The 12559-nt window shown below is 41.4% G+C and overlaps 1 protein-coding gene across 1 annotated transcript in view; it reads left to right on the forward strand.

The window, feature by feature from the left end:
• Positions 1 to 9148: 9148 nt before the first annotated feature.
• Positions 9149 to 12559, forward strand: part of LOC110805173 (vacuolar protein sorting-associated protein 35B) — a 31428-nt gene continuing 28017 nt past the window's right edge. Inside the window, exons 1-4 of the mRNA XM_056831215.1 lie at positions 9149 to 9433; positions 9541 to 9637; positions 9724 to 9847; positions 10812 to 10997. Coding sequence (XP_056687193.1) covers positions 9341 to 9433; positions 9541 to 9637; positions 9724 to 9847; positions 10812 to 10997 — 500 coding nt within the window. The 5' untranslated portion in view covers positions 9149 to 9340. The remainder of the gene's footprint in view (positions 9434 to 9540; positions 9638 to 9723; positions 9848 to 10811; positions 10998 to 12559) is intronic.

Raw genomic sequence — 12559 nt, forward strand, 5'->3', positions numbered from 1 at the left:
AAGGAAAGTTGAGACCTATAGGCCCCACCCGTGACCCTCATGTCAAAAGCAAGTATTGGGTCGAAGGTACTTACTGTAAATTCCATCAAGGAAATGGGCATGACACTGAAAACTGCTGGAATCTAAAACATACGATCCAGGACATGATAGAGGATGAAGTAATACCTCTCCCTAACATTGGCAAACCCAACAACAACAAGAGCCCACTCGGCTCTTGTCACATCTCTCTCGACCAACCAGAGAATTTCGACCCCACGGTGTATATTACACCTCAAGGTGCACCACTCGCTGTGGTCCCTATGGATCGAATCGAGAGGGAAGTGTGCGGTGTGTGGAACGATGATGCTGAAGATATTTACCTATCTCAAGTCTCGGGCCAGGACTTCTTCACTGAAACTTGGCCCGGGTATGCTCTCATTGACACCACCCCTCAGGAGCCCGAGGTCGACAACCTCACCCGATCCGGAATAATATACCAACCGGATATTCACCCACCTCCTGTGGGCGACATCCCGGTTAGGCAAACTCTTGAGAATGGACGGCACTCCACCGTCGCGGAAGTCATTGAAAACCCTCTCCTGAAACAACTGAAAAGAACCAAGGCTGAGATTACCATCTGGGATCTCATGTGTACTTTAAAGGAACATCGCGAAAAGCTTATTCGCTCACTTGACCTCATCTCAGTACCTACAGATATCACACCTGACTCATTGGTTAGCCATGTCACGAGAGATGTCGGAGAAAAGGCCATAGTTTTCACTGATAAAGACTTACCCAAAGAGGGGGGTGCTCACAATAAAGCCCTTTACCTAGTGGTTGGATGCAAAGGACAAAACATCCCCCTAGCGCTCGTAGATAATGGTTCGGCGGTTAATGTCTGCCCATTACGAACCGCCCATTGCTTGGGGCTAGGAAACGATGACTTCCAAACCTCCACGCAAGGGGTACGAGCTTATGATAACTCCCGAAGGCCTGTATTGGGAAAAATCAACCTTACCATACAAACCGGGACTGTGGCACGCACCACGGAGTTTCAAATAATCGACATCAAGCCCACTTTCAACCTCCTCTTGGGGCGACCTTGGCTCCATGACTTAGGAGGTGTGGCTTCTACCTTGCACCAAATGGTTAAACTTAACCATAACGGGGTAATACTAGAAATTCGCGCCCCTCCTCTCGACGTCAGTTGTACTATGGTTGGAACGGCCGAAACTGCAGACGACCTTTATGGGTTTCAAATGGAAGAAACAATCCAGTTCATCGAAGATTATGATCCAGCATTCCTAGACCCACATGCATCCCGAGTCATCCTTAGAATGCTGTTAGCTCAAGGTTATTTCCCAGGAACCCCATTGGGCATAAGGAAGAAGGAATACACATTCCGCCCTTTTCCCGACAAATCTACTCCCTTTGGCTTGGGTTATGAACCAACGGAGGAAGATATTGCTGACCGCCTATCTAGGCTACGCCTTAACAAAGCCAAACAAACCACCCTCCTTCCCCCATATCAAAGGACCCTTAACGGGATGTTCGTTCGGGAAGGAGAAGAGCACCCATGCTGTGATTTCCCTGAACCCTTCGTTCAGGATGGCTTGCTAAAACCCGGATTTGAAATTTTCCATGACTGCCACACCTTGGATGAGGCACCCCACCTCACCAAGACTAAAACAGCTGAAATATTGGACAACCAGGCTCTATGGACGTTGTTTAACGAATCAAGGCCTATGGAGAACGAGACTGTAATGACTACCCTAGCTTTACAAGATGAAGGTTTCGATCCAACTCGGTTAATCTCTCCCGCATCAACGCTAGAAGAGGTCGAGAACGGATGGGTGAAGACATATCAGTGGGTCAATGCAAAAGGAATGGAATTCAAGATGAGTACCGGTGAAGGACCGAAGTTTTATGAGACTAAACCCCAGGCTTGAGCCACATAGAGCACCATTAGTAAAAAGCGCCTAGTAGTTCTTTAGATTGATAGAAAAAATAATAGAGACTTTAGAGGGTCCTAAGGCCGCTTAGAATATAGGTCAGTCTTATTTCAGTATGTTTTCCTTGCTTTCCGAATCAATAAAGGCGTAATATTTCTCCTAAAAATTTTTATTCTAACACTAAATAAACACCAAATGTACTTGCAAAATACAAAAATAAAGAGGCGGCCCACTATAGGCCCAACAAACAAAGCCTACTCGGTTTTGAAATAGTGCCATGGGAACCAATTCCCGAAACCCACAAAATAAATCACACTATCCCATTCATATCCCCAAAACCTAAAAAGCCAACCAGTGTCATCATAAGAGCCAATCCATGCAACCCAAAATCAAAGGAAATCAAAAATCCAAAACAATGCAAATGTTACAAAAAAAACAGATTCATAAAACATAGATTCCATCATACCCTTCATTAACAATCCACCTCCAAAGCCTACACAAAGATCTTCATAAATTCCGCACCCTAACTCCATTTTCAAAACTGTTTTTGAGTCACCAATAGAAAAAATTAATCTGGACAAAAATGCGTTTCACGCTAACAGTCAAAAAAGCCTCCAAAATAGCCTCAAAATTAACTTTAAATACGAAGCAAAATATCAAGGCACAAAAAAAGAAATAGAAATAAACGCAAGAACATGTGAAGCAAAGCGTCAAAAATTGACCGCCCAAGTCATTTTCAGCGCCCAGGGCTGGGCGCCGGAATTTCTGACGCCCCAGCCTGGGCGTTGAAACTCTCTGCCTGCCAAAAGTTTTCTTTTCAGAAGTGCTCGTCATTTTATCCGCACACAACGGAAAAATAACGAACACTTGGGGGGTACAGTACGTATCCGAATAGGCTTACCAATCAAGAATATAGCCATACAAATTAGTCGAATTTCGAATTTCATATTTTACACGACTTATGGCAAAAAAAAAATGACAGATGAAAACAATGATAATACTTCACTCATTTGACCGACTAAGTAATATGTTTCCACCTCAGGGCATATCTACCGAAATCCGGCATACTAGAGCTAATTCAAAAGCTAGAACTACACGCGACCTGATTCTGACAAGATACGTAGGCAATCCTTACCAAGGATTCGGTCCAAATAATAAAAAAAAAATATTCTTTGTGCAAAAAGTGTTAGACATATAAAATACATAAAAAAGAGGAGAAACAAAAATAAATGAAAACTAAAAATACGCCTTTATTAAAATATAATAAGAAGGAAAACAGAGTGCTAAAAATAAAAACAAACACGACTGAAATAAATAGAGGGCACCTACACCCTAGCAAGAACTACATTACTTTAGTTCTTCTGGATCATCAAATAAAGTCTTGTAGAGGGCAATATTCGCAGGATCCACCCCCACAGTCCTCTGCGCTGCCCCAATGTCAATCTCCATAAGAACCGGCTCCTGGACACTAACTTCCAAAGATGCCAAGGCTTCAGAAACGTTCTCAGTTATAGCTCGCTCAGCCTCGAGGGCACAGGCAATGATGGGAGAAGGATTATTATCATCAACTAGACTAGCCACTGTTTCTACAGGCGGCTGAGCCTTCCTAACCCATACATTGTTCCGGCGACGATCTCCGCGAGAGCTTGCATTTCTTTTAACAACAGCAGGCCCCTTCATGTTAGGCATCTTTTTAGGCCTGAAACTGGAACGGGGAGGAACTTCCTTTCGCTTTCGATCAGGACGAGCTTTCACAGTCTTAACACTATAGGTAAGAGGTTTGGCAGAATCAGGACCCTCATACTTAACACGAATACGAGGTATCAAAAGCTCAGCCGGCTCCCCATTACGAGCCTCGGTCCTCACATCTTTGTCATCGGAGCTCATCCACAACTTGTAGTTTTCAGAAAGACCCACAAAGCCATTTGTAGCTACGGCCCAACGCGGGAGGCCATCATAATACTTGGCCCACGCTAGGACCCGTGTTTGTGAAAATGCCGCTACCTTAGGTGATACCGTATCAGAAAAGGGCATAGTCTGCCTTAAACCATATTGACGCATGACTCGGTAAGGGAAAATATAAATGGGACGAGATAGCCCCAACAAAGAAACATAAACCGATACATCAGACCCCCCCTGTCATAGTAGTCAAACCCCACCATGGTACCACCCACTTAATAGAACAAATGCCATAAGTAAAAAAGGAGGTCCATTCGGCCTCGCCCTGGCCTTGGTGCAAGTATTTTCGGTTACCCAAGGCTATAGGGCGATAGTGTTTAGGATCGGCAGGAGCTTCCAAAAGTCTAAGCCGTTCCGCAAGCCAAATCTGCAAAAACAGGTACGATCGAATCAAAAGAATGAAAAGAAAGAAAAAAACGGTTCCTGGGGCGCAGTTTCAACGCCCAGGACCAGGCGCCGATAATTCCAGCGCCCAGCCCTGGGCGCTGAAACTCAGCCCCAGGCAAAAAGAAATATATGCAAAAGGTACGTGTATGCGCGGAAAGAAAAATCGATTACCTGCAGTAATAGGGGGGCTTCCCTTAAAATGTTCAGATTTGGCATCCTTCTTCAGCTCATCCGCACTCAGCAAAGTCTCGGCAACAACCAACGGCATAATAGAATAGCAACTTTCCATCTGGCTAATCAAGGGGATCAACCTTATGTCACCGAACTCACCATTGTTATTCGACAGCAAATAATGATTCAACAAGCAAAATACAAGGGCTTGAATATTCAATTTCTGTTCGGTCATATTCTTACTAGGCCTAAAATGATGTTTTACAAGTTTTGCCAAGTTAACCTTATCATCTACAACAATTTCAGCAAACATGTTATCATCTAGCCCTAGGAAAACCCTTATGGTTGTTTTACCCTCTTCAACAGTGCTAGGGGTAACAGGAGTAGCATTAGTAGGATAACCAAGGATCGCAGCGAATTCATCGGGCAAAGGACATATTTCATTGCCCCGAAAGGAAAAAACATGATGATCGGAGTCCCAAAAGCTTAGGGCAGCATGCAGAAAGTTATAATCAATATTAATTTGTTGTAAGCCTAAAAGTGCCTCTAAGTGGTATTCTTTTAACAAAGCTTTTTCTGTGGGAGTAAGGGCCCGTAACCAACGCCTAACAGTCCGTTGGAGTGAGAAAGTAGGGAACGACATGGCAAAAGCAGTGAATAATTAGAGCACAGCAAAAGAAGAGAAAGAATTCGAGAGTGGTGGAAAATAAGGACGTATCTAGCCCCTATATATAGCTGAACGCACCCAATGACATCCTGATCCCATTCGGAAACGTGTTAGGAAATCCGAAAATCAAATATTACCAGGAAAGGACTTTCAGCGCCCACGCCTGGGCGCCGAAATGTTTAACGCCTGAACTTGGGCGCTGAAAATGCATCCCAAGGCCCAGATTTCACAAAACATGGAGCAGGAACGGACTTAAGACCGTGTTGCTAAACACGAGGCCCTATTGCAAGTAGGATCAAGCCCAAAGCACCTTTAGCTCCCAAACAAGCAAAAAAATATAACGTTAAAACTTGGTTGAAACTTAGACTCGTCTCAGAAAATGCTTATGTACACTTTTCAAAAAAAAAAAAACAAGTTGAATATCATGGTCATTCTTCGAAACACCAAAAATACGTGTCGTCAAGTCATTGGTTTTCCAAAAAATGTTTGTCTGTCAAAGGGTTAATCCGGGCCGAGCTAAAACCGGATGTCACCTGAAAACTAAAGTCGCACTCCACGGCTTCGCTAAAGTAGCACACTACTATAGAAGGTCGCTCGCACATACGAGCATGACCCCAAACATGATTACAAGATGCGAAAAACAACCGACGAGCCCCAGTGCTTGGGGGCTCGCGAAAAAATAGACTCCAACGAGGAGCGTGCAATCAAGATCACATTCCCGGATTGCGCCATACACCATATCATGTTTGGATATCTCAAAAAAAAAAAACAACGGGTTCGACCTCATCGAAAGGATGTCACTGACACTTATGCACGGTCCTCTGATCAAAGACCAAGTCGAGCCGTAAAAGCTAGCTCAAAATCACGAAAGCGGACGGTCGCAAGACAAAGATCCGTCTGAACACGTTGTCAGCCCACGTTCAGGTTACAACTAAATTCGAGCATCCCTCGAAAGAATTCGCTCTTGCAAGAATAAATAAAAAGAAATTCTCAAAAGAAATCACAAAGAACCAAAGAAATAGGAACTTGCCCATCTTCAGTCGGCAAGATCGCGTCACAAACCGCGCGAGTTCCCAAATCGAAAAGAAAACGAATTCAGGGACGTCCACCCTCAGCGGACAGGGCTCGCCCACCCTCAGCGGGCGGGGTCTGCGTCACTAGCCGCGCAGGTCCTCAGTTTTCGAAAGAAATAAAGTCTTCAAATTTAAAATAGGCTCGCCATCTTCAGCCGGCGGGGTCTACGTTACTAACCGCGTAGGTCCTTATTTTCAAAAAAGCAAAATAAATTTCAAAATAGATTCGTCCACTTCTATCGGACGGGGTGTCCACCCTTAGCGGACAAGGTTCGCCATCTTTAGCCGGCGGGGTCTACGTCACAAACCGCGTAGGTCCTTATTTTCAAATTTCAAAAACAGATTCGTCCACTTCTATCGGACGGGGTGTCCACCCTTAGCGGACAGGCTCGCCATCTTTAGCCGGCGGGGTTTGCGCCATTAAAACCGCGCAGGTCCTTAGTCGCTGCAGCGATAACTTTTACTGGATTTTCCTTCGTTTTACGTCCTATAAAAACAAGGGTACTGGATTTTCCTTCGTTTTACGTCCTATAAAAACAAGGGGGTTTTCTCGTTTAGCTAGCCCTGAAAATGAGAATCTTTAAAAAACATTTTTACCTCGTGATTGGGCTTGGCCAGGCCCAATTACACTTTATAGCTTTGATTTCGAAAACATCTGTAGCTACTCCCAATGACAAAGTGAGGGAGTTTCTACGCACCTTTAGATCCTTCCAATGACAAAGTGAGGAAGTTTCTATACTATCCGTTGATAAATCCCAATGACACGTGAGGGATATGTCGACACTTCAAGTGATGACCCTTAAGTCAAATGTTATCACTCGGGGGCTCGTGAGACCCTCGCAAAAAAAAAGGTCACCATGGCTTGTGTGACGCACTCCGTCTAATACTTTGACCATCGTCTTACTCCAAGACTCAGTCAAAGTGGGGGCTAACTGTAGACACCTACTTTTGTCCCCATTCCCGCAAGGGAAAGGTTCGATGATGAAAATGTAAATCTCCACTTGACAACGCATCTCCTATGAAATAAACGAATCTCAATTCCCCTTTTCATTTCACCCGAAACCTGCTAAAAATAGTAACTGCCGTAAAAAGTAGCTTCTAAAAGTGGCAAATCATAAAAGATAGAAACCTGTCAGAATTAGGTGTTGCATTCCAACATAAATCCTAAATGAGATAGAAAACTGCGAGAATCCTATTCCTAATATGATTCGGAAATAAGAGTTACGTATTAATTGAAATCCTAACGAGCCTAGAGTTCGTAACGGGCCCAGACGCATTCCGTCACAAAATTGATACGCGCTAAAAGACTCGAATTAATCTCAAACTCTACGGATTTCAGGAATCCGAATCTGACTAAAGAAAACAGCCCAGACCCTATTTTCAACGCTTGGTTCTGGGCGCCGAAATCTTCGGTGCCCAGGCCTGGGCGCTGAAAATACCTGGGTACGTGTTTTTTCCTAATTCTTTGTGGATTAGAACTCTGCAATTCTATTTTCCCACGAACTCTTCCCTATAAATAGACCCCTAAATTCGACGTGAAAGGACACAACAACACATAATTATATTCTGAGTATTGACTCTAAACCCCTTAGCCTAAGCCTCTCGCTGCGAAATTGTTCACGCGTTCTGTCGCAATCGATCCATAAATCGAACAGAACGTATCCTGTCCCATAATTGAGATTCGTTAAATAAAAAGGAGAAATAGCAAAGTCAAAGTGGTTAGTTTTCTGAGAACTGTGACGCACCTCTCAAGGGTGCGTCGTAATGTGTCCCTTTTCGATGATTTAACTGCTTTCCTCGCCCTTTTTATGAACTGTTAAACTAACCTAATCTGATTGTTCTATCACGCCTAACAAATATAATATTTTTGGGAAACCTGATTATCATGCTAGGCCCATTAATACTATTTAAATCAGATAATCACGATCGAATTAGTATTATATGTTGCATATTGCTAAAATCAACTCAGATTAGTTTAATAGTTAACGCATGTCCCTTCAATTATTTATGCTGAGCTTGTAAGGATATCCTGCCTCTGGAGTTATCGACGAGCGAAGTACTCCTCTCGGTAGTTACAGTCCCCCGAACCCTCAATCTCTACCTTGCGGGTGTATGTTGAGAGATCCCCACACCAGGGATCACAAGGGAACCTACGGCCGTCGTGGTCAAACATAATTGCACTCCCTTTATGTCACGATAACCGGGTTTTGTCAGTTTTTCTCATTGTCGTTAAAAACTGAATGGCGACTCCTATATTACTAGTCAATTGGGTGTAAACTCACAGGAAATCCAATTACACTTGATTGAATAAAAAGAATCGTCACACCCACGAGGGACGAGGTCACGCATTAGCCTCGTGCTTTTTCGACTCCCTCACAGCTTGTTATGTTAAACGGGAAATCGCAATGCCAGGTTGAAACGCTATTTCAGTTAGCGTTTTTCCTGGGTATAACCTATTTAAGCCTGGAAAAACAAACCTCACTCCGAGCCTATGTGGACATTAGTATGGTAAATAAGTTTAATCCCGATTCAGAATGGGAAATAAGTTTTGAAATAACCTTACTTTCGTAAATCGCTCATGCAAATTTGTACCTCATTGGACTCATTTAGCAAAGCCCTCCTTTTAGATTGACCGAGGATGACCCATGGGATATCCAGATCAGCAAGCATCTCAACGCTAGAAGTAAAAGAATTATCAATAAAGTAATGGCTGTTATTCATAATAGGTTATTGAAACAGGGTATTCATAAACACATGTTTAGAGAAAAAAATACAGTATTTCTATGCTTTGAACCAAACATCCACAAAGAGAATCAGGGTGTATTTCATTCCGTTTCTGAGATATACCTAAACAGATAGGGGGAATCAGGGTCATTCCATTCCTTTCTCCTTGGTTCCCTGCTCACCTTATTTTGTCAAAGATCTTTTAATTTTTAATTTCATAAAAAAAAAAGTTTTTTAATCAAGCAAAACTACACTCCCTCCGATCATTCTCCGTAACCGTGTGACTCCGTCTCCCTCAAACCTCAAGTAACATAATCAATCTTCATCTCCCAAATAAACAACTCACTTCGATCATTCTCCCAAGCTGCTGGGCTGTTCTGTCGTCGTCCGCATAGTCGCCGGATAATTCACAGAGGAAGGGAGAGAAAATGATAGTCGACGGAATCGAAGACGAAGAGAAATGGCTAGCAGAAGGAATCGCGGCCGTACAACAGAATGCCTTCTACATGCTCCGTGCTGTGGTAAATTCTAATTGCATTCGAATACCTCTTTTCTACTGGATCAGATTCAAAACTTTTCAATTTCTCGTTCTTGTTTGTGTAATTTTGGTTCTAAATTCAAATTTTAGGATTCCGATAATCTCAGAGAAGCTCTCAAGTACTCCGCGCAAATGCTTTCGGAGCTCCGGACCTCCAAACTTTCTCCTCACAAGTATTTCGAACTCTGTAAGTAATTTATTTATTCTAATGAATTTTTGGTGATTTTTTTAATATATTTTTTTTCTTCTGATTTCTTGATCGTGTTTTGGAAGATATGCGAGCTTTCGATGAATTGAAGAAGTTGGAGATATTCTTCAAGGATGAGAGTAGGCATGGTCTTTCAGTGTCTGATCTTTACGAACTTGTTCAGCATGCCGGCAATGTGTTGCCTAGGCTGTAAGTTTAATCTATAACCTCAATTTCATCATTTATATCATAGTTTTAGCCATTTTGTTTTGAATGTTATTATTGGAGAAATGCTCTAGAGATTATAATAATTTATAGTTGGCTGTGGAGTTATAATTGAGTTGACTTTGAAATTATTCTACATCTTCCGATGCATCACAACATTAGGATGTGTAGTTAGTTTAATTCCTGATATTAAAATTCCAGGGGATTATTATTGAAACCAAGGACGAGTGTAATGGAAATAAATTCAGTAAATTAAATTTAAGAATGTTCTATGCTACAATTTCCTAAAAAGACCAATTATTCTGTTAAGGAATTTTTTCTTTGTGTTTAAATAGACATATCCTTTTGGGATTATGTTAATAATCTTTTGGCTTGTAATACTAGCTTAAGTAGATATAGGTTTACGTGAAAAGCTTTTACATTATGGGATGCTTATCAATGAGTTGTAGCGTAGGACAATTGATACATTCTTTCTGATGAACTATCACTCTTGTGGAGATAACGTAGGCTTTATTGAAAGCGTAACCTTGTCAGGCAAACCTTACATTTACGTCATCAAATTTAATTTTGTCTACATTCGACGTATCTAATAAAAGGGAAAATACACTTCTGCAAGTATCTTGGCATTACAATTGGGTGGTCTTCATGAACTCACTGTCATGAAAAGATTCACTTGTTTCTAGCGTAGAGATGACAACTTTCTCAAAATCTTTGTGTTTAGATGTAAACGCAATACTTTGTTGGTTAAAAATATCTTGTTTTGAGAGTGTGGTGCACCCTGTTTACCAAATGTATAGATGATGGTTTAGTCTCAAGCTTGCGCTTTATAAGATTGCCACTCACTCACTCTTAGCATACTGCCCTATATGAAGCCTAAATTGGAATTCCTTCTTGAATCTTTTGTATTGTTGGAGTAATAATACTGAAAAATCTGATGTCAAATCACCAGGTACCTCCTTTGTACCGTGGGTTCTGTGTACATCAAATTGAACGAGGCTTCCTGTAAAGATCTTTTGAAAGACCTTGTTGAGATGTGTCGTGCTGTTCAACATCCTATTCGTGGTCTTTTCTTGAGGAGCTACCTTTGTCAAGTCACAAGAGACAAGCTTCCTGATATTGGTTCAGAGAATGAAGGGTGCGTTTCTGTTCCATTTTTATATCTGATTGTGTTTAAATAAGATGATATATTTGCATGTATCTTGTTCTTGAAGCTTAAAAGGAGTTGGAACGATGAAGCAAATAAGATAATGTGTTCGCAAATGACTAGTCTCTTGAGAACCTTCGTTTATCAAGCCACTAGAGACAATTTGTTATTCTATCATGTCTCTGTGATTGATTCCGTTGATGTTACTTAAGCACTTACATAGTTGTTGATTTTTCATAATCACGACTGTGCTAAGAAGGGGAAAACCATATATAACATGATAGGGATTAGTATTGCATTAAGCATCTGATAACAAAGCCCTTAGCAAATATGGTCAGAGAATAGACATGGTGAGGCATGGAAAACCACTTCATTCTTGATCAAATCCTTCGCTAGAAGCTGCTTTGTACTTGTATATAGTTTTGTGGCTATGCTCCTACTAGATATACATACTCCAGACATTTCCACTTTCACGAAGTTCTGAGCCCCTTGACATGTGGGAACCTCTAAAAATTAAGCCAGGGAAAGTATTCAATAATGGGACTTGCCACGACCAACTTTTACTAGAGTTTTTTTTTTTTGGTTCTACTACGAGGAGTTCCCACCGCCTTCGGCGAGGTAATCTCCCGTGGGAGTTTGCATGGGTACCTCGATGGGCAGCATCCCTCCCAGTTGAGATTTTTTCCATTCCCAAGGCTCGAACCCGAGACCTTGGTTAAGGAGCAAGAGGCCCTTAACCACTCATGCCAACCTCAATTGGTTAGAGTTTGTTTTTTTAGAAGAGTACTTGTCTATTGATAAAAGGAGTAGAATGAGTTGTCATTTAGTGTTTGCTTGGTTAACCTACAATAATGGGGGAAATAGAAATTCTTGGGAAATGGGAATTCACAAATGGGGTAATTGTTTGGTTGACAAAAAAAGTGAAAATGGAGGTAGTTCAACTTATGCAATTAGAACTTTCCACAAAACATGGGAAATTAGTTACCTAAATCCCCTTTAGACCACTCAAAATTCCCATGAATTGGAAATTCCTTTATAGCAACCAAATAACGCAAGGACATATCCTAGAAATTGTACGAAGGAAATAATTTTCCATGAAATACTACTTACCATAGGAACTTAATTACCATATCAACCAAGCAAACACTTAATTTGAACATTTCACTCTATGTTTTTGTGTTTTTTAGTCTCTGTATTGTTGTTTAAGTTTCCTCTTCTGTAAATTTTGTTTTTTCTCTAACAATCTAAATTTTAAGATGAATACTGTGGATCTTGCATGTGCTGTATATTCCTGGCATACAAACACAATACTAATAAATTTGCCTTTCCTTGTTTTTTTTTTCTTTGTAATAATTTTTGTTTCTGGTTTAAGTTTCCTAGCTTCCATGTTTCCCTGTGATCAGGGCGTCTTAAACAATTTGGGGGCCTTGTATGGCTGTGTTATCTAAAAACTCTTATAGGAAAATAGTAATGAACGTATGTATTGATAAATTTTTTAGGAAAATTTTATAAGAAAGGTCTCAACTATGACTGTCCTTCTGAAATCAGTCCAA

The sequence above is a fragment of the Spinacia oleracea genome, chromosome 6 (assembly GCF_020520425.1).
Source record: "Spinacia oleracea cultivar Varoflay chromosome 6, BTI_SOV_V1, whole genome shotgun sequence".
Classification (NCBI taxonomy): Eukaryota; Viridiplantae; Streptophyta; class Magnoliopsida; order Caryophyllales; family Amaranthaceae; genus Spinacia; species Spinacia oleracea.